The following is a 21,302-nucleotide window of genomic DNA, read 5'->3' as shown; positions in this document are numbered from 1 at the left end:
TTCGTGCACATTTTAGTAACAGCTGGAGACACCAAGGTTGCTCATTTTGCTGGTTGCAAGTCTTCTCTAAAGGTTTCTATGCATGTGTGAAACCTGCTATCAGACGCATATTGCATGCAAACCACTCCTAACCAAATGGATACATATATATGTTTGTTTTGCCGTCAAATGCCACATGATCAGCTCATGGTCTTCTGTCCAGTTCTCCCATCACAGAGTAGCCCGGGAAGGGGGATGAAACCCAGTTTCTCAAGCAAGCAAAAAACGATGCATCTTAAAATAAAAAAAGATAAACTTGATTTACACTCTAATATCACCGTCTTTGGAGCCCCAGCAATGTTGTTTTGCAACCTCGATTCTCTTCCCGAGACAAAAACAAAGGAGTTACGGAGGAGCGTACTATTACATACAGCAGGATTTATGTTTCTAGAGGCGGGTGGTCTTGCTGGCCTTGGGAGGGTCGTACACCGTCTTTCTCGACTTGATTGGCGCCCACTTGTATCGCTTGACCCAGATGCTGAGAGCAGTCAAGACTGCAGTGACGGCCAAAACCTTCATACCCATCTTCTTGCGGTCGTCCATCTCGGGCTCGGCAGCCCAGTTCAGGAACTCGGTGACATCCTTGGCCATCTGCGAAGTCGAAGCCGGGGTTTCGTCTTCGTACTCAACCAGACCGTCGTACAGAACACGAGCCATGGCAATACCGGTTCCGGGGAAGTAGGGGTTGAAGTTCAGACCTGCCTGAACCTGAGCACCAGCCGGGGGCTCCTCAGGGTAGCCAGTCAACAAGCTGAAGATGTAGTTGCAGCCACCGTGGCGGCCCTTGACGATCAAGCTCAGATCTGGGGGCAGAGCACCGTTGTTGGCAGCTCGGGCGGCTTCGTCGTTCTTGTAAGGGGCAGGGATGTAATCCGAAAGCTTTCCAGGTCGCTTCTCAATCTCACCCTCATCGTTGGGCTCGGTGTCGTACTCGTTCTGCTCGGCCAGCTCCTTGGCCTCATCGACAGTCAAGACGGTACCGACGAGTGTTCGGTAGGGGACACGGCTGAGAGAGTGGCAGGCGGCGCAGACTTCCTGGTAGACCTGGAAACCACGGCGAAGGCTATGCTTAGGCGTTAGTGGGAACCAGTAAAGAACTGCGGGCTGACTGGAGCTCTTACGCTTGGTGGTCAAAGGTCTTGAACCATTGCTCGTGAACCCAGGGGTACTGTGTGGGATGCAGACTGCACAGCGATGTGTTAGCAACGTCATCCAAGTAATTGGCGTGATTTAGTTCGAGGACGCCGCTCGCACCGCCCCAAATCGACTCGGCTTGGTTCGGCGACTTGGGTTCATCGACAGCACATACCCTTCCTCGGCAGGTGTCATTGCCTGAGCAGTAGGTCCGTAGAGATGGTAGTACCAAGCGACGGATCCAATGGCTACAGCAGTCGAGGCGGCGGCGGCCATGTTCAACCGCGCAGGGGATTCGGCACCGGAGCTTGACGTCGAGGCATTTCGCTAGAAAGATATATAGTCAGCTACGACTACTCCATTGAAGCTATCCGGATGACCAGCAAGGGTGGCAAGAGACCCATTGGAGCCACCATTGAGGCTGGTACGGGCCCAAGGGAAGTGATTGAGCTGAGTTGGGAATCGAATTGGTCGTACCTTGGCGAAGCTGGTCGCGCCATTTCTGGCGGAGTTGAGAATGCGCGTCGAGCGCAGGCAGGATCTTGCCAACATGGTGGGCGAGCTGCTCTTCAGGCGGATGAAGGGCGGCAAGCTGGTTGACAATGTCAATGGGTCGTCAGACTCGTTGTCTGGAGGTTCGGGGTATTTCGTCGTTTAGGGTGGTGAGAGAATTTGGAAAGCTCGAGAGAAGAAGCCGAACAGCAATCAGGAAAGCCTGCTTTCTGATTCGCCAGTGCAGGAAAGGAAAAGCGGACTGCCACACTGCGCCTGATCCGAGCGCTCACGTGATCTTCCGGTCCTCTGGGTTGGGACCCGAGCGACCGAAAATCGGATAACCGATCCTCTCATACATACCTCCTACATACTGTACATGAGCATTGGTCTTGTAAATGCGTCTGAGACTCACACGCATTATCTTGCATGAGAACCCTCTTATTCTTCTAGGTGAGAAGTTCACGCGTATGACAGGCAGGCAGCTATAATATGCTACGAGTGTACCAAGTGTAAAACGGGCGAGATCTGGCTCAGAATTGGTCTATATTTTCGACAAGTTCAATACGCTACAACGATAGCAAGCCCATGATGGACTTTTTCTTGGCTCTGCTCTGACGAGTTGTTATTTCGGTGATCACGATTGCCCATATTTGCAGACACAAGAGCCCCCTGACCCAGAATATAACAGCCTCTACAACCCCCGAGCTGCTGGAGGCCACTCTGCTCGAAATAGACATGCGTACCGTCCTGTTTTCGGCTCAACGTGTATTCCGGTCCTAGGGGGGTCTTATGTTGCAGCCAGGCCCGCTTCAGGAGCGAGGAACCGTCGGTATGGGTGTCTTGCGAGGAGATCACCAGACGAGAAGCAAGTTGGCGCAAGGTGAGAATCAAACATTGAATCAGGACCCGGTGGCCTCTCCAGCTCTGGATCCTTGTGAGTCCGCATTTTATGTAGGTGTAGCTGATGATGAACGAGTGCAGATGCTGATCTGTCAACCGGTCACCAGTTCGCAGACCAAGCGGTCTAAGGGTGGTAATCAGGAAACCCTTACTCGAAATGGGGTTGCAGGTCCATCATTCTTGTATCCAGAAAGAGCTCACTTTTGAGCAAATCATAGACACTGCGTGGTGTAGCATGCCCAAGTGTGAGATGTTATATGGAGTCAGACTCCTTGTGAGCGGACCCCTGCCAGACCTCCATGTCTGGAGGAGGGGCTGGGCAGTCAGTGTTTCCACGGGCAGCTTCAATGCTGTAAAGTAATTTGTTTCCCTAAAGATAGATGCCATAAGTGTTGGATCGATTGCTCTCATTATTAGGTACTCTTTCCTTTTTTTAAATTTACCTACGCCGCGAACATTTTTGTGTGTATTATTTACAGAGACTTCACGTACATCATTGGCCATTCGAGCTCGAGATCTTTCTTCTCTCCTTAACAGCATTGGCAAGGTTCTCGAGCACCGACTCAGTTTCTTGCCAGCCAATGCAAGCGTCCGTGATACTGATTCCATACTGCAAACCTTGGGGTCCCTCCTTTGGTACCTTCTGGCTGCCTGATTGAAAAACGTCAGTCGATATGGATTGATAGCTGGAAGCAGAGCAGGAAAATCACCTTCGTTAATGTTGCTCTCAATCATGACACCCATGATAGCGGTCTCTCCTTTCGAGATCTGTTCAGCCAGCTCTGCGGCTACCTTGGGCTGGTTCTTGTGATTCTTCTGGGAATTGCCGTGGCTGCAGTCCACCATCAACCTCTGGCGCGTACCGGATTTGGCCAAAGCCGCCTTGGCTTCTGAGATGCTCTGGGCATCGTAGTTGGTACCCTTGCTTCCACCTCGCAGGATGACGAAGCAGTCATCGTTACCCACAGTACCAACGATAGCAACGACACCGGGCTTAGTGACGGACAAGAAGTGATGGGGGTGCCTGACGGCACCAATGGCATCAATGGCGACGCCCAGCGTGCCATCGGTACCGTTCTTGAAGCCCACTGGGAAGGACAAGCCGCTAGCCAATTCTCGGTGCAATTGACTCTCGGTTGTTCGGGCACCAACAGCACCGGCTGCAAGACAGTCGGCCAAGAACTGGGGCGAGATGGTGTCGAGCATTTCGCTGGCGATAGGCATGCCCTTGTCAGTCAAGTCAACAAAGAGCTGTCGTGATACGCGTAGGCCCTTGTTCATCTTGAAGCTGTTGTCGATATCCGGGTCATTGATCAAGCCCTTCCAGCCTACGGTGGTGCGAGGCTTCTCCAGGTAGGATCGCATGACAATCACCAACTCGTCCTTGTACTTCTCCTTCTCCTTCAGCAGCATATCGCAGTAGTCGAGGGCGGCCTTCGGGTCGTGGATGGAGCAGGGGCCCGATGATGACCAGCAGGCGCTGCTTCTCATCGGTGCCATTGACTACTGCGGCCACCTGCTCACGGCCCTCGAGCACCGTCTTCTTTCCGGTGGGGGTCTGGGGGATTTCATGTTGCAGCAGGTCCGGCGGCGTCAAGGGGTTGTAGCCGCGAACTAGGACAGAAGGTTAATTGAGGTCGCAGAGCAATGGTCCATGTAGTCTCTTACTTCGCCAATCCTCACTGTCGGCCTTGTTGCCCACATTCTTGTTCTCGATGAAGAAGCTCTACGTAAGTGAGTCAGAAGAGCCAATTCGTGTAAGTGGCCGCAGTGATGTAATGGAGGGGCAACCTACCGACATGATGGGCTAGAGTTGAAAGCTTTAAAAGGGTAATGAAGACCAATTGTCGAGAATCCCGAGCTTGAATCAGATGAATAAAAGATCTATACAAGAAATAAGGAGGAGAAGATGTTACAATTGTTTACCTGAGGACTGACAGAAAAGGGAAAGAAAAAAAAAGTTCAGGCGGCCGTTGAGAGCGCGGATCGGAGCTGTGTCGCATGCAGCTCAAGCTATGAATTGAGGTGACGGAACTAAAAGGCGGGGCATACATAGAGGGACAGCCAGTCGCCATGCAGCCATTAATTAATTATCGCCCTTCAATTGTACTTTCATGTAGAGAACCCATCCGACAACCGAGGACACCTCTTGGTGGGTGTGACGATGCCCGTACCCGATGCGACTTGATCCAAGCACACACTGTCAGTAAATTGTCAATATGTTACAAGTCATACGATTTCCAATTTACGACGCGCATACACCAGAATGCATTCTTCACTGTCCAATATTCGTGATGAGCTCGAGCAGGACAGACACACACACACACACACACACTCTCTCTTCTCCACTCTCACAACCTTCATCCATGGTAAAGAGTCACATCCAACTGGCCCCCTTATCAGTTACGGCTAGTCATTACCTATGCTAATTCATCTTTCACGTCCTTTTTTCCCACGTGCCTCATTTATATCGTTTCGAACCTCCTGACACCAAAGTCGGCTTTGCATCTTTGGTATCGCTCTTCTTGCCCTCTGCCTGGCGCGGATTGTGACCCAGCTTAATGGTGTTTGATTACATGCATCTGCCCCCTGACCTTGATGCAATCATACGCGGGAAGTCCCTTACGTGATAATGCATCAATCCAATCACCACGCCCCTCGAGTCCACGCTGAGTCTCTCATTCGCCTTTTGGGCGGACGCCTGCAGGATTCTTGACCGCTTCCTTTTGGAACCGTTCCACACCGTTGAGCTTGCCATACAGCCACTTCAAGGTCATGGTGCTGCCTGACATCAACAGGGACGAGAAGGTAAACAGCAATCCCCTTTGCCACGTGCTCAGGATATCGAAGATGGGATACGGGTACCTGTTCACGAGTATCAGTGTGACGAGTCCTCCAAGAAACAACATACATCCTCCTTACCATCCATTCTGGGTGAAACAATATTCTACCCAGACCCAATACGCAAAACCTAGCGTTACACCGAGAGTGACCGCCGAGTAAGCGTTGACTGTCCATGGCGGACTCAGTAGAAGTAGGTCCAGCGCGAGCATCAGGCCCGGCGCGGCGTGGAAGCCGAAATCCGGAAGGAAATCAAGCTGAAAGTCGGGAGGGAAGACGAGGGACTTGTCAATCGCGCAGAGCCCCCAGTACAAGACGGTAATGAGAATCTCCAGGGGCGCCGAGAAGACGGACAGCGCATTCTTGACAGTAAAGAGACTAGGTGAAAGTGTGATGTCTGCCAATAACCCGACCACGAAGGTGATTTGCGCCAGAGCTAAGCCTATGATGGTGAGGAATTGATAGTGACCACCGTAGGCGCTTGACATGGGCGTCTCCCAGCTGTTGAGGAATCGGAACGAGGCCGTGAATGAGGCGATGCCTGCAGCATGCAAGAACAGCGAGAACTGCCTTGAAGGGGCTTCCAGCCGCTGTAGCTGATGCCGAGCCATGATACCAGAATCGTACTCCTGTGGGTGAGAGTGTGTATATGGTTTGGATTGTCCGAACGGAGGGATAAAATCCTAGCGAGGAAAAATTATGTACTAATCTCTGGAGGGTTGAGAAACTCCCAGGCGTGTATAAATCAATCATACGTGGACAAGAATATTCCTACAGAATGGCCGTGAGACGTCATTGACGATATCAGATGGGTCCCTCGGCTTTTGTTAACATCCCGTGAACGCGTTCAAGTCCAAGAGCAAAAGCTACCTCTCGCTTACCTTCCTTACTTGGGACGAGTACGAGCTTGTTAGCTGACATAATCTGATCTTAGAATTCCGGAAAGGGGCTGCCCGCCGGGACGGACCTGGACTGGAGTTGTTCAATTGGCATGATTTCTAAACTCGGTCCCTGACAAATTGAATCTTAGGTAGGAAGTAGGTACTTTAAACTACATATTCAGTACCCGGGTCGTGGTGTAGGTGCGTTCCAGCCCATCGGTGGTCGGCGTTTTGGTGGACAGCCCCTCCGCGACAAGGAATATGCGACGCTTGTTATTATTCCATACTTAGCTTAAGCTTCTGTTAGAGCTTCCTCCAAAAACATCCATCAACCAAATCATATCTACGCAGCGCATTGTCGCGCCAACCTCCTTTCCAGACCGAAGAAGTCACTCCTTCTCCCGCCTGCTTGCTTCCATACGAGAGAGGAGTCGGGTATTTCCAATTCCTATAAAAACCGTTGCAATGGCGGAGGTCAGAGAAGACGAGGACTCCAAGTCCAACAAGCGCAGTCACTCTGACTTCGCAGATCAAGCCGCTGATGGTGAGTAGTATGCATGCACACCCATAAATTCACCTGGAGTGTTCAGCAACTGATCGTTGACAGACAGCTCCTCGGACGATGACATGGGGCCACAGCTGCCTTCGGCCGCACCCAAGAAGAAACGAAGAGTCCTGCCCTACGAGAAGCTGTACATATCAGCTCTGCCCAAGTCGAATCGATACTCCAAGTCGCTCATGCACAAGGAGAACCTTTCCTTCGTGACCGTTACGCCCCTGACCGACTTTCTGATCACGAGTTCTGTCGATGGCGTTGTCAAGTTCTGGAAGAAGGTGGTCGATGACATTGAGTTTGTCAAGGAATTCAAGGCACATCAAGGGGAGATCAAGTCGGTTTCGGTCAGCCAAGACGGGCGAAGTTTTGCGACGACAGGGGCAGACAAGACGGTCAAGATCTTTGATGTCATAACATTTGATCTGCTGGCCATGCTAACCCTCGACTATACCCCTCGGTACCTATGTTGGGTTCACAAGCGCGGAGCTTCCATCCCTCTGCTAGCGATAGCCGACGACACAGCGCCTTTGATCAATATTTACGACGGCCGGGGAGAGAACCAGACACCGATACACACGATCAAGGGTCTTCACCGAAGTGTTGTAACCATGATGGCTTTCAACGATGTCTACGATTGCGTGGTGTCCGCCGATGACAATGGGATGCTCGAGTATTGGAGCCCGAGTTCGAATTACGAGAAGCCGGAGAACGTGTTCCAGTACAAAAGCTCGACCAACCTTTTTGACTTCAAAAAAGCGAAATCTACACCGACGTCTCTCACCATTTCACCAACAGGCCAGCAGTTCGTCACATTCTCCATGCCTGACCGCAAGATTCGCATATTCGAGTTTGCGAGCGCGAAACTGTACAGGACATACGATGAGTCTATGCAAGTCATCGAGGAGATGCAACAGGCTGGGGCCGCTACGCAGAAGCTCGATGACGTTGAATTTGGGAGGAGGCTAGCAGCCGAGCGTGAGATTGAATCGCCATCATTAAGGAACAAGGTGAATGTGATCTTTGATGAGTCCGGCCATTTTATTCTGTACGGCTCGATATTAGGCGTCAAGGTCATCAATACCTTTACAAACCAGGTTGTCAAAGTCTACGGAAAGGAAGAAAACATACGCCCGGTGAACTTGGCCATCTACCAGGGACAACCGCAGAAGAAGGGCGTTACGACAGTAGCGATGGCAGCATCCAACAATCCCCTTCTACAAGAGTCAGAAACGCGTGACCCTATACTTGTCGCGACAGCGGTCGGCAAGGTGCGATTCTATATGTTCACGAATCAGGAGGAAATCTCCAAATCGGCCCGGGACGTCCAAAACGAGAAGCCGACGATGCTGGGTGCAAAGAAGGCGGCGCAGACGAAACAGGCCGAGACAGGCACTGCAGCTGTTCTGCACACAACGTATGGCGATATACATATTCGGCTGTTCCCCGATGCGGCACCCAAGGCTGTGGAGAACTTTGTTACCCATGCGAAGCGCGGGTACTACAACAACACCGTCTTCCACCGAGTGATACGGAAGTTCATGATCCAGGGCGGCGACCCGCTAGGGATGGTACGGGGGCGAGAGCATCTGGGGCAAGGAGTTTGAAGATGAGTTCAGCACGCTTAAGCACGACAAGCCCTACACGGTTAGCATGGCCAACGCAGGGCCCAACACCAACGGTAGCCAGTTCTTCATTACCACGGAAAAGACAGTAAGTCAAGGGGGGGATCGGCGGCCGTGTCAAACTATCACTCGCTAACGTTTAATGTGCAGCCGTGGCTTGATAACAAGCACACTATTTTCGGTAGGGCGATTCAAGGGCTGGACGTGGTTCACAAGATAGACAACGTGCGGACGTACAAGGAGAAGCCTGAAGAGGACATCAAGATATTGAACATCGATATAGTATGAAATGCCCGCGACGGGGCGTATTGAATAGAGTTTCCTGATGACCTCATCGTGGCGTTGATTGAACAAGGGCCCAATGCCAGCTGGAGGACTTTTGATGGGGGTTTTCTAGTGGTAGTAGTAATAGTCCGGGGGAGGCCAGGCCTGTCAGCCTTGGTTGGGGGTTCGTGATTCGGTGACACCAAGGAACCGGACCGTGGAAGGCTGCATCAGCACTTGGGTGTCCTTGGTTGTCCTTGGTTGTCTAGTGCCGTACTATCAGGTGCGCGAGTCATGCCCCACGTGTATCTGAAGCGGCAATCCGAAACCGCCAGCCTAGCGAACGACCTTATCTGTCTCTCTTTCTGGGGAGCATGACCATTTGATTAGGGACCTTGTCAAGGCATACTTAAAGTAGGTGCATCAACTTTGCTGTGCTTCCTTGGCAACACTCGTAGCCCTTTTTTCGATTATCGGATTCTTTTACTCTATGAAGCTACTGTCAGCGTAGGGTACACGGCTGATGTTTTGCTTCAATTCTAATTCCGGGACCAGTCTGCCGGACCCCGTTCCCGGCCCAACATGCCACGGCCCAAGAAACCTGGGGCGCCTGAACCGAAAAGAAGGAGCCGTAATGGGTGCTGGTCAGATGCTCTTCTTGGCCGATCATAAATTCTGGGGTTGATGTGACTAACCAGCTATCAAGGCCCTGCAAAAACAGGAAGATCAAATGCGGGGAGGAACACCCGAGCTGCTTGAAGTGAGTCTCTCCCCGGACACAAGACCGAACTTACCCCAGTCACGGTATCGGTACTAATGCGGGACCCAGCTGCCAACGAGCCGGTGAGCATTGTGATTATAGTATCAGGTTGAACTGGGAGGGCCGCCGGGGAAAGCGGCCGGAGCCCGAGGGTGTCGACCCTGCCTCGGCACCCGTAACATCATCTTCTTCCTCCATCCCGGCCAAGGGCTTCAAGTTGGTGCACCAGTTTCCCGCGACAGCCTCGACTAGTGGGCGAAAGATTGAGCCACTGGGGGCGCCAGTGGCAGCCCCGGTGCCTCCTCCAGAGGCGGCGAAGGGGAAAGCCACCACCTCGGCTCCGGCCAGGGAAGCGTCTGTCACAACACCACAGAGCCCGCCCGAGGACCAACGCCCGAGCTCAAGCAAACGCATCAAGCTCGACAGCAGGGCGGCCGCAGAATCTGCTGCTGATCAAGCGCCACTCGTTTCTCCGACCTCCGCAAGAGACACGGGGCCGACGCCGTTCAAATGGGCCTTACCCATAGTCCCTTCGGCCTCGTCACCTGATACGCCTACCACTGCATCTACGTACAGCGACGATGACACAAGCCAGGCTCAACGCTCGGACCGGCTATCGGTGACATCCCCTGACATGAGGCGCATGTCGGTCCATTCGCTGCTGTCTGGCCCTCCCGGCCTACAGGGCTCTCAGGATGACTATGCCAGCCCTTCAAGTCTGCATTCTTCTAACACACATACATCGCAGTCGAGTCAGTCTAGGTACTACGGCGTCGACCGGGGTCTGCCTGACCTGGACCTCGGCAAGAACGATGACAGCAACGCGATAAGCTCGGGGGAGTCTCCTTTCAGCCAGCGCGACAGGATGGAGACGCCCTTCGGAGACTTCGATACGGATCAGCTCTTCGCAGCGGAGTTCGGATTCGGCGTTGATATGGATGATGCGACGGAAAAGACAGGAGGTTACTACGACAAACCTGTCTCCATCTACATACCTCCTCACCTAGAGCCGCTACCATCCAAGTAAGGGACCTCCCCTCTGGCCCAGGCCTCGCGCATGCATGCTCACAGTTTATTAGACTTCTCAATAACCCTATGAATCTCCTTGTAAGTAACAGGGTCTCCGTTTTCATCCACTACAAGGTCTGACAACATCGTATAGTACTTCGTAAGCCTATTGGTCACGCCTATAGCCAGCCTGTGGGCCAGTGAACTAATTACTTATGTACAGCATCACTTCATTAACAACACTGCGAGAGGTATGGTAGTCTACTATTCCCCCCTGATAATTCCCCAACAGACTGCTTCTATGATTCAAAGACACCCATATATGATAAGACATAGTAGCCTAACGTGATACATGTTGAACGTCTACTAACATCACCCAGTACTTGTGCCGTATGACGACCCGCAAGCCAATCCATTTCGGAACACTTTGCCACTGATGGCCGTGAAGAACGGTGACCTTCTAGCTCTGGTACTTGCATACTCAGGTACGGACGGTCCGAAGCCCATATAATCTCCTCTTACTCATCGCGAGAAACAGCCTCCCACAGAGCACGCGTTCTGAAGCACCCGGAGCCAGAGCTTCGCATAGCGACATGGGTTACCGACATTTTTCCTACTTTACGGCAAGCCCTATCAGATCCGCGAAAGAACTTCTCGGACGCCAACCTCGCAAGTGCAATTATGTTGGCGTCGCTGGAGATTGTATCGCCCAAAATCTTTGGCTACAGTATCCCGTGGCAGAAACATCTAAGTCTGGCGCGAGAGCTCATCACAGCTCGGCCCGGCGGTCTGCATTACCAAGGGAACTTCCGACAAGACAACGTCTGCTCATTCCTCTGGAGCTGGGCCGCCTATCTCGACGTAATAGGGAGTCTGAGCGGTGGCCCCAAGGATTCTTCCACGGCCTGGATGTTTGATTATGAGATAGAGGACAGGAGTGATGGCTATGATGAGATCGACTGCATCATGGGGTTCACGACCCGTTGCGTTTACTTGCTGGCCAAGATCGCCGACTTGGCCCGGAAATGTGATGCTGAGCGGCTCGCGCTGCAACATCAGCATCATGGTACAGCAAGATGGAAACCTGACCCGGAGACGTCCGCGCAAGGCCTCAAGCTCGAAGCCGACATCAAGGAAAGCATGAGCCAGCCCCCGCGGCCCTGCAAGCACATTCACACGAAAGGCAACCTGGAGAAATGGGGCCGTGTGGGTCTCGCCGCCACGAACAAGGCCTTCCACTGGGCTGGGCTGATCCACATATACCGCCGCATTCTGGGTAGGCCCTCGGAGGCCGAGGATGTTCAGACGGGCGTGAAGAAGATCATCGAGTGTTTTGATAGCATACGGCGCCACGGGACTTCGGAGCAGAGCATGCTGTTCCCCACGTTTACGGCGGGTTGCGACGCGCTGGAGGAGTCCCAGCGGGCTTTCATACTCGAGCGATTTGAGACGGGCGAGGCGCATGGGATGACACAGGTAAGGGGGAATCGAATTATACCCACCCTTTTTCACTGACTGAGCTGGGCTAATGGTACGTGTAGGTTCGTCATGCACGAAAATTGATGTTGAAGGTTTGGGAAACGGGTCAACCTTGGGAGACCTTGTTGAGCACGGAGTTCATCGGATGATGCGTTCCCTTGCCATATGTAGTTTCTTGATCTTCCCGGTTCGGTATTTTGCTTTCTATCTGTTCGGCGCTTTCGCTTTCCCTGGAGGTCGGCAATTTGGACTGGGTTGGTTCGGTCGGGATTGGGTGAGGGCCGCAGTATCGTTGCCAGCCCTTGGAGTTCGGTAGAGTATACCATGGGCGGCTCATTGGGATCGAGTTCCGCTTGTTCTCTGGTCTCAGAATGATTAGAAAATCATATGGTTCCGCTGCAGGAAATACTAGATTGGAGAACACTTGCCAAGACATTGGACGATGGCAGCGCTAACAGCAATGACAACATGTTCCGACGTATGCCACTTGCTCCATTGACATCGCAACCAGAGTCTTGAGAAGTATTGCTGGGAAGAATACGGAGCCAGGACCAGACCGCCCAAGGATCTACCAGTAGTCTCGAATAGACAGCCTTGGCTGGAGAAGAAGAAAATCTGCCAGGTACTTGATACCTATACCTACGCCATCGGGATGGACCGTTCCAAGTGTGTGTCACTTGAGACATTGGGACCGAAGGGGAGATAGAGCTATACCAACTCCAGCAACGTGAAGGAATCATCATATGGCATTGCCAATGTCAACTAATCATGATATGCTTCGTCTCGATATCCTCTAGATCCTGTTACATTCTGCATCGTCATCCTAGGCGGCCACGTGGTTGCCTCAACACAGGCTGGCCTCTGTCCCGCAGATGAGACAGGAGTGATGCCACGCTGGCCTCGGTGTGAGATAGGAATAGATACCCAATGTAGGTTGGAAACCAGCTTGAGATGGGGGCTTTCCCAGCCGGCTTTCCTTGCTCTGGTACATCCTCGTCGGGCGGCTACCTGCTGATATGTGGCGTCGAATCATCCTCACTACCACTCATGGAAGTATGGACTTATCGGACCGGTCCATGTATTATTATCTGGCAGCACTTGAGATACTCTAGGAGGTAGACAGGGATCTTGGGGATGGGGCGGTCTGTCCGAAGATGAGCTGTCGTACTTCCCGCCCAGTCGTCACGAACCATTGGTCTGAGCTCCAAGACATTTCGGGCCATAAGCATGAACGAGCAAGGGCGAAGAGATTTGGAAGGGACTGTTTGGTTTTTCTTTTTCTCTTCATTCTTGGCACTATTTCCAATGGTAATCTCCAGCTTCACTCGATGGACATGGACTTCTTCGAAATCTTTGTCCCTGTTTCGCTGGAGCGGCGGTACTACATCCCGACCTGAGCTTGAGGAAGCAAAAGGGGAGGGTAAGTCCCCATCCGCTGTGGCATATACAAGTTTCATTGGAAATTATGAAGAAGAAGAAGAAAACCGAAAGCAGATGATGGAAATAGCAGTAGGGAAGGGCGGGCTGATGTTTAAGAATTCTCCGTATATATGCGGCGCCCATGCCGTGGCGTAGGTGTATGTAGCTGTGTCCGTGACATGTCAACATTCCTCCGACATTTCCGTACATGCTTTGCTTGCCTACGCAGCAACGACGCAACCACACGAGCTACATGCCGTTTACACACTCGCAGTGGATACAGTATGCGATGGTGATTCTGTCAGTAGCAGTAGTGTCGTTCGTTATATGCTTCATGTAGTGCCACCTGCCATTCCATGAGAGAGCAGCTCCGGCCAAGAGAGAACAGAGGCCTCAATTCCGCGTGCGACCGACGTCCAAACAGCCACCCCGGCATCGACGCTAATGCAAGTACCCGTGTGTTCATGCAACAGGGCGGTGACAAACAGGGTCAAGATCAGGATCAGGATTGGTATCGGGAACAGAGGATCAGGAACAGGGATAGATAGACATGGGAGTTGTATTTGCTGCTGCTGCTGCCAAGCATCCCACGAGACAGGTGATGGCAGACATCGATCGCGCAATGGCACCGATCCAAGTGCACGAACATGGAAATTCTGCACGTTTTATCTTTCTCTTACATGCTGAAATGCAAGAATTGAGCCTGAGTGTATGCGGCAAGAGGCTCGTTACGTGCTCCCTTACTCCATCCCATCCCTGAATGCATGTATGGACTACTGCCGTGCAGCAGAAGGAGAACATGATCATACAGGTCGGCGTTATGTTGCCCGTAGTGGTTTACAGTCACTCTGGTGACGACGATTGGGTTGTTTGTCGAGCTGAGATCAGCTGCGCAGTAGCCTCGCCATATTCTTCAACGAGCACTGGAATGCGGCAAGTGTTAGGCCAGGCACGCCACGGGACCACACAGCACGTTTCCAGGTATGCCATCGACAGCATTCCAAAGCAACCCGACCCAACAACCCGCTCGCAATTGCACACATGACCCTCTTGAAACACGACGACAGGGATCTCCCGAGCAGCCACGAGCAACAGCACAGACCGAGCTTGACTTCCACCATGTTCCCGTAGGGTGTATGTACATGGTCGTCCCCCAAGCTCCATACATCTACAATCAGAATCCGAGATCATATAGTAATTGGACGATAACGATAAGGCCCATGTTCAAGTGAACCCAAACATATTCTCTAGCCCTCAACCGTGACTGTGTCTGCGTCTGGAAGAGTGAGTTCGATCCGGGAGAGAGGAGAGATGGCTGTCTTAGCCCAAGGCCTTCCAGCCCCAAATATGTAGGAAGAAGAAGAAGACGGCGAAAGCTCCAATCCTTTCTTCCTCTCTGGAATCGAGCCCCCTCGCAAGCGGACAGTCTAGTAGCCTAGTATAGTGCCCTCCCGTTTCCCGAGCAGGCCTCGGAATGTACCGAGGACCCCCAGATTTCGGAAATAGACACGCCCCTGCCCGAAGACGGGGCTTACACACGTTGGATTGGGCTCAGGGCTGATTCTGTCTTGTAAGTGGCGGCCGGAGAGCGGTCCTTTTCCTTCTGCGTTCGCTTCCATTCTGCCCGACTTGTCTCTCAATCCTCATACGCACACGCACACGCACACGCTCGCCCGCACACAATCTCTCGCTCTCTCTCTCTTATCTCTCTCTCTCTCTCTCTCTCTCTCTCTCTCTCTCCTCTCCTCTCTGCTTTCCCTCCTTCCCCCATTCGTCCTCGGGATTTTTCTTTCATCTTTCCGAAAGCGGTAATGGACGCCGCCCCTGCCACACCCACAAAGCCGTTCGTTCACACTGGCAAATGGTCCATACAAAGTCCTGGAGTCCCAAGAAAAGACCATCTACCATTTTCTTTCTTCCGATGCTGTCGGTCGCTTCTCCAAAGAGCCTGTTACGCCGCGGGAACAACAGACTGGATTTAGTAGAACAAGACAAACAAAGCCCGCCGCTCCAGCCCATCTCCCCTGCTCTCTTTGGCCGGCTCCTTTGGTAGCACCTATACCTTGCCCCCGCCAAAGACCTTGTTACGTTGGCTTCCTCTATATCGAACGGACAAAATAACCAACATAAAGTTACCGTTTCTTTCGATCCGTCCTCGGCTCTTCTTCCATATCAAAGACAACTTGCCCTTTAAGCCGATAGTAACAGCAGCTTTTACTCATCGGTACATTGCCTTGCGTACACCCAGTAGCCAACATCACTAGTCCTGCGCGCCTGCTGCCCACCATTGAAGCAGTAGATTGCCTTCAAGGAGGAAAAAAGGCCCAAAAGCAAAGGGGAACAAAGAAAACCAGAAGAGGCTTGTGCAGAGCACAGGTACAGCAAGGCTGCATCTAACTGGTCTCCATCTGATACGGGGTGTAAGTGACATTGGCCCAGGAGTCGCGTCTGAATACCGCGCGTCTTTGACTGCCAGACAGAGAGTCGCCCATCACCACAGGTTAGTGGCCTCCAATATTGCTTGACATCTCATTCTTTTTGAGCCTCCTGTATACACGCACGCCCCCTCAAGCCCTCCCCCAGCATCCTCCACGGCAGCCTACCAGCAGAAGCAGCACAAGACAATCCCACGTCTTGTGTGTTTCTGATAGGTCTTTCCACTAATCCCACCGCCTCTGCTGCTCAATCCGTATTTCCGTATCATTCACGTAGGGAGTTACATACACATACATACCTGCACATTATACACCTACCTACACGTACATGGCGCTACAGACGCACATCTGTAATACAAGCACGACCACCTCTGCCAAGAGACCAAAACAGGCATCGCAGCCCACAGCCATCTGGATATAACACTGGAAGTACATGTCAACTGACAAGAATTTCTGAAACTTCAGGCGCAACCAGACTTATCCTCACCCCCTTGTCTCTCCCGAGCAGTAGACCTGACAGAAGCGCGGACTGCCTCCTCTTTCTGTCATATTGTCGACGCTTTCTAGAAGAGTCAACGTCCCTTTTTCAACACCCCGGACTTTGACTTTGCCCACCCCCTTGCGCGGTAACCCCGTGGCATCCGGTACACACAGACACACCGCTATCATCGCTGTCAAGTTGCGGACCGGAGTCTAGGTTCAGATAAGACATTGACCGGGCTCACAGCTCACGGTCTCTCATCCAGAGACACGCAGCGCTCCGAGAGAGGAAGACGTAGCAGCAGCCTTGGCCCGCTACGACTTCACCATCCGACCGGGAGCCTTCGCTACCTTGGACCCTAGCCAGGTTGTGATCACTCATCACACCGTCAAGGGCCAGTCTATTCGAGCCAGAGTCGTAACGGCGAGTCCCCATCGACCTGACGACAATCTAGTCCTAATACTGCCCCTTCCTTACATCTAATATCTAATCTCCTATATTTGCACCCTGCTTTCTTGGAAACCTCCTTGCCTCCAGGAAAACAGGTACTGTCTTGAGAGACTTCATACTTTTGTTGAAGGAGATATGTCGAACACGAGACCCGCCTCTCCTGCGCCTTCGCACTACCCAGATGCCGGCGCAGATTTCTCCAATGGGTTCCAACATCTTGTCAACTACAACCAGTCGGTGCCAGCGGTCGGCATGCCATATCCCCCTCGCCACCAAACACAGAGTCCGTTTAATAACCATGGCATGCCCATGTACCCCAGCCCCTATGAGGGGACGCCGAGCCATGGTGGCACACCCGGTTACTACCATGACGACAGCTTCGACTCACAATACCCGGACCCGGACCCCGGATCTGTAAGTAGACGCCCTCATGTTGGCCCTATGCTGCTGGACAAGTCGTGCTTGCCCCCAAAGCGGACTCGCAAGGCTAAAGGCAAGACTAACGCTGGTAAAAAGGCCACTCCTCTCTCGGCTTTCCACTCGCCACCCATGCCCCCGCCAAGCGCTATGCTCTGCGACACACGACGACAACGGCGGCCAACGACTCGGATCCGCTGCGCAGCGTCCAGTCCGGTGGCGTCTCCAAGCCGAAGCCGAAACCGAAGCCCAAGGCCAAGGGGAAGAAGAAGCCAGCGAACGGTTCGGATCCCAAGTTCAACTTCGACGAGCCCCTGTCGATGATGTGCAAGAGGGTGACGGACGTGCAGGACGCCGACATCGAGGCCTGGGTGAACCGGACGACTGAGGACCGGCGGCGCGAGGTGGAGATGGACAAGAACCACAAGATCAAGCGGCCGATGAACGCCTTCATGCTGTACCGCAAGCACCACCAGAACCGGGTCAAGCTGCGCTTCTCGCACGAGAACCACCAGATCGTCTCGGCCGTGTGCGGGCAAGGCTGGGCCCAGGAGCCGAAGGAGGTCATCGAGCAGTACAACGAGTGGGCGCGCCTCGAGCGCGACAACCACGCCCGCGCCTTCCCCGACTACAAGTTCACGCCCTCCAAGTCCAAGAAGGCCAAGAAGCCCAACGGCTACGACAGCGACGAGGACTGGGAGGTGCCTGAGCTTAAGGACGTGTTCGACGGTGGCCTCCCCCGGGGCGGCTCGCGCATGCAGAGCACGCGGGCGCGCAGCGCCGATCACCCAGATGCCGACTACCACCCCGGCGGCCGGGCCGTATACTCGCCATACCAGCCGCTCCCGTCGCATGCGCGCACCATCTCGCACTACAGCTACCAGAACCCCAACAAGCCGCTGCCGTCCGGGTACAACACGGCCTTGCCGCAGAGCGAGTACTATGCGCAAAGCGTGCAGACGGTCGGACATCCTCATCATCACCACTACGGCCACCAACAGGGCATGCCGCACCCGGGCTACCACCACGAGAACGTGTACATGATCAAGACGGCGCAGCCAACGCCCGTCATGCATCATCACCACGCCGGTACGCCGAGCCACCACCCCTATTCCCACCACGGCACGCCCGTGCCCCTATCCGACTCGCCCTACGACTACCCGCCCTCTGCCACCATGTCCCCTCACCCGGGTTTGCTGCCCCCACCGGATCACCACCATCACCACGACTTCTCGTCCGGCTCGCCTCATCCGTCGTCATCGATGTACGGCGCACCGCCTGACACGGGCGGCAACGACTTCTACAACGAGCTCAACGCGCACAACGACATCTTCAACCTGGGCGCGGACCAGCACTACATGGGCGACATGGGCACGCCCGGGGATCTGGACGACGGCCACCATCAGTTCATGGACCCGAGCGCGTTCGACCCGGCGCTGTCGGGCAGCGGCCTGGGGGTGGCGGCGCCGTCGGGCCTGGGGTTGGGGGACCTCAAAGCGTTGGACCCGTCCCTCCAGGAGTCGGCTGACTGGAGGACACAAGAGCTGGACGACAGAGCCATGAACGAATTATTCGAAAGTAGTCCGACCGATACCATAGCAGCAGCACTTCCGGGCGGCACTGGCTCAGAAGCTGGCGGCGGCTAAGAAATCGACGACACTTTTGTTAGAAAGCGTTTCGGCATGGTGTTTGTTGGTATGCGCAGGATGAATGGGCCGAGTCGGCGTCGGGGTTTTTTTTTAACTATTGTATCTATTATTCACTTTTTTTGTTGACCCTTTACATGCATCTTCTTGGATGACACAGAGTTGGATAGGGGTTTTCCTGGTGCATTGGGTCCGGTCAATAGGGCTGCTGCACGTACTCATTTCTGTATGATACAGATGAGGGGGAGTTCGGGGAACTTAGAAGGGAACGAGGTCGAATTTATGCGCTCAAAGTATGAGTGAAGTTAAAAGAAAGAGATGAGAAGCTGCATTCTTGTCAATTTAGAAAGATATCCAATGAGCCACATAGGGGTTAACTTGGAGACTAACCTCTTCTTCTTCTCTTACCAGACCGTCCAGATGATGATGTGAAATATGCTGTACGTGTATAGTGAGTGACTTACATAGACTTTGCTGATTCATTGTTCCCATCTTCTGAGCATGGAATGTCCCGTGCTTGAGTTCTCATGTTGACAACGGCCACCTAAAAAAGGGGGGATGCTGTCCCTAACAAAGAACATTGACAGTTCAAGAACACTTGGATGCCTTTGTGAGTAGTAACATCAGTCGAGTGTCTCGACAACGGGGGTGGCATCTGAGAACTTGATATCATCTTCCTCAACTCGGCTTCTTTATGCCATGAGCCCTCAGAAAACCGGGTATCCCTCCCACCCCGACTGATTCACAGCCCAGGAGTAGTACTTTTCTCATACAGCTTCGAGACCATATGCACAGGTTACAACGACTGCCATGTTATAATCCATCTCCTTATTTTGGATGACCTGTCAAGCGGCCATACGGAAAGACTGCCGGGACCGCCATTTGTTTCATAACCCTATTTCATTCAGAGACTAAACCAGTGCTCGCTACGCTACGCTATAGTTCATCTCTTAGCCGTTCAGGCTCCTGAGGCACCACGACTTGCTCTGCCTCTACCTCAGGGATGTGTTCATCCGGGCTGGGTTCCTCTTCTACCTCAAACGTGCGCTTGTTCGGGTTGGGTATCTCATTGTCGTCTCGTTCTCTCAGTACTGTATCGTGCTTGGACTCGTCAATGATTCGTCCGACTTGATCAATCATATCAACCATAGATTCCGGATCGATGGGTTCGGGCGACTCCCGGGGTTGGTCGTGATCCACTACTATCGTAGGAACGTCTTTGTTGTTCATCTCAGGCGACGGAACGCCGGGCTGGACGCCAGGAGAGCCTTCCTTACCCTTGTCCGCTCCATGGTGGCGAACTGAATTTGACACCGTGACTCCGCCACGGAAGAGTGTTCTGATAGGCAGCCATATCAACCACCACATTGGACCATATAAGAAGCGCCGGTACACAAGCCAGCAAAGTGTGCCTGCGAGGAGATAGAAGGCTGTTTCCAGGTACCATGTATCGCTTTTCTGGCTCTTTAGTAAAGTTCCCAGTAGATCTCGCGAGCGAGTAAGCACACTATCCAAACTCGAGTAGGAGTCGGATAGCTGCGCCAGTGCAGCCGTTGATTCTTTCAGCGTCGTATGCGCAAAGTCGCTCCTTGACAACTCGGCCGCCATCATGTCGTGGGTCCTTCGCAGTGCCACCGTGACATCATTGGCAGCTGACACGGTTTGTTCTTCCTTGGTCATATCGGACCGCGTTTTTTTCCTCCGCCGCACCGGTGGTTGATGTGGCTGTTGTTCGGATGCCGGGGACGATGCGCCAGATCGCGACTTGGGCGAGGCGGCCAGCGTTGCCAACAGGAGCTGTCGCTCGCGCCGCTGAGCGGCCTCCCGGCTGCGCTTGGCGGACATCTGGGCCTTGCGGAAGAACGCCCGGCAGCTGCCCAGCTCCGCCCTTAGTCGTACCACCCCGTCCGTCAACCTGGCCTTGTCGTGCTGCTTCGGGGGCCGGTGGGATGTGATGTCTTCCTGGAGCAGCTCCAGGTCTTCGTTCTGTTCGCGTATGACCTGGATGATTTCGGTGCTGAGCTCCGCGCTGACATCGTCGTCGTCGCCAGCGGCCAGCGGTACCGAGCCGGGCTGGAAGTCGAACTTGGCGAGACGCTCGATGAGCTCGCGGAGCTGAGACATGGCATCTTGTGAGGATGTGAGCCGATCGTGCAGTTCTGCGAACCGCTGTTCTCGATCGTCGGCTGACATGCTGGGCTTGAAAGGGTTGTTGCAACACCCTTACTAAAAACAGGCGTTGGGTGCTGTGCTTGAAGTGCAGAATACCAGATGCTCAAAGGTCCTGAGGTTAGTCGAGGAGGAGGACACCTCGACTTACCAGTCAAATACAGGGATACAATATGATTGGATTGCTTGGGCATTTGGTGACGTTGGTTTTAAGAAACCCGTAGCTGCACCGCCACACATCGAGCTACGCACTAGCCACGAACCAGCCGCAATTGATCGCGACCGTTGTCTAATAAGTTAAACACT

At 53.3% G+C, this 21,302-nt stretch overlaps 7 protein-coding genes across 7 annotated transcripts; 3 read left to right on the top strand and 4 right to left on the bottom strand.

Moving 5' to 3' along the window:
- Nucleotides 1-426: 426 nt before the first annotated feature.
- PG994_011257 (cytochrome C1 family protein) lies at nt 427-1,835 on the bottom strand (the record flags this gene model as incomplete). Its single annotated transcript, XM_066862666.1, has 4 exons — nt 1,651-1,835; nt 1,349-1,500; nt 1,161-1,223; nt 427-1,102 (listed from the first exon to the last, which is right to left on the bottom strand). The coding sequence occupies exons 1-4, from the start codon at nt 1,723-1,725 to the stop codon at nt 427-429; spliced, it is 966 nt and encodes a 321-aa protein (XP_066711776.1). The 5' UTR covers nt 1,726-1,835.
- A 1,226-nt stretch (nt 1,836-3,061) lies between these two features.
- Nucleotides 3,062-4,369, bottom strand: PG994_011256 (3-deoxy-7-phosphoheptulonate synthase; the record flags this gene model as incomplete). Its single annotated transcript, XM_066862665.1, has 5 exons — nt 3,062-3,219; nt 3,279-4,002; nt 4,040-4,182; nt 4,237-4,294; nt 4,364-4,369. 5 exons carry the CDS (start codon nt 4,367-4,369, stop codon nt 3,062-3,064), a joined length of 1,089 nt encoding a protein of 362 aa, XP_066711775.1.
- An 877-nt stretch (nt 4,370-5,246) lies between these two features.
- Nucleotides 5,247-6,020, bottom strand: PG994_011255 (uncharacterized protein; the record flags this gene model as incomplete). Its single annotated transcript, XM_066862664.1, has 2 exons — nt 5,247-5,433; nt 5,491-6,020. The coding sequence occupies 2 exons, from the start codon at nt 6,018-6,020 to the stop codon at nt 5,247-5,249; spliced, it is 717 nt and encodes a 238-aa protein (XP_066711774.1).
- Nucleotides 6,021-6,755: 735 nt separating this feature from the next.
- On the top strand, nt 6,756-8,756 carry PG994_011254 (uncharacterized protein; the record flags this gene model as incomplete). Its single annotated transcript, XM_066862663.1, is given in 4 exon segments — nt 6,756-6,834; nt 6,898-8,414; nt 8,428-8,556; nt 8,619-8,756. 4 exon segments carry the CDS (start codon nt 6,756-6,758, stop codon nt 8,754-8,756), a joined length of 1,863 nt encoding a protein of 620 aa, XP_066711773.1.
- A 532-nt stretch (nt 8,757-9,288) lies between these two features.
- Nucleotides 9,289-12,128, top strand: PG994_011253 (c6 zinc finger domain containing protein; the record flags this gene model as incomplete). Its single annotated transcript, XM_066862662.1, has 8 exons — nt 9,289-9,412; nt 9,516-10,515; nt 10,572-10,599; nt 10,655-10,660; nt 10,724-10,751; nt 10,881-10,985; nt 11,039-11,976; nt 12,042-12,128. 8 exons carry the CDS (start codon nt 9,289-9,291, stop codon nt 12,126-12,128), a joined length of 2,316 nt encoding a protein of 771 aa, XP_066711772.1.
- A 4,771-nt stretch (nt 12,129-16,899) lies between these two features.
- PG994_011252 (HMG box protein) lies at nt 16,900-18,827 on the top strand (the record flags this gene model as incomplete). Its single annotated transcript, XM_066862661.1, has 2 exons — nt 16,900-17,182; nt 17,281-18,827. The coding sequence occupies 2 exons, from the start codon at nt 16,900-16,902 to the stop codon at nt 18,825-18,827; spliced, it is 1,830 nt and encodes a 609-aa protein (XP_066711771.1).
- Nucleotides 18,828-19,763: 936 nt separating this feature from the next.
- Nucleotides 19,764-21,020, bottom strand: PG994_011251 (uncharacterized protein; the record flags this gene model as incomplete). Its single annotated transcript, XM_066862660.1, has 1 exon — nt 19,764-21,020. The coding sequence occupies one exon, from the start codon at nt 21,018-21,020 to the stop codon at nt 19,764-19,766; it is 1,257 nt and encodes a 418-aa protein (XP_066711770.1).
- Nucleotides 21,021-21,302: the final 282 nt, after the last annotated feature.

Source organism: Apiospora phragmitis, assembly GCF_038363925.1.
Source record: "Apiospora phragmitis strain CBS 135458 chromosome Unknown utg000010l:1.0-9815664.0:1.0-9183399.0, whole genome shotgun sequence".
In the NCBI taxonomy this organism is placed as follows: Eukaryota; Fungi; Ascomycota; class Sordariomycetes; order Amphisphaeriales; family Apiosporaceae; genus Apiospora; species Apiospora phragmitis.
This window is presented reverse-complemented; position numbering and strand designations above follow the sequence as displayed.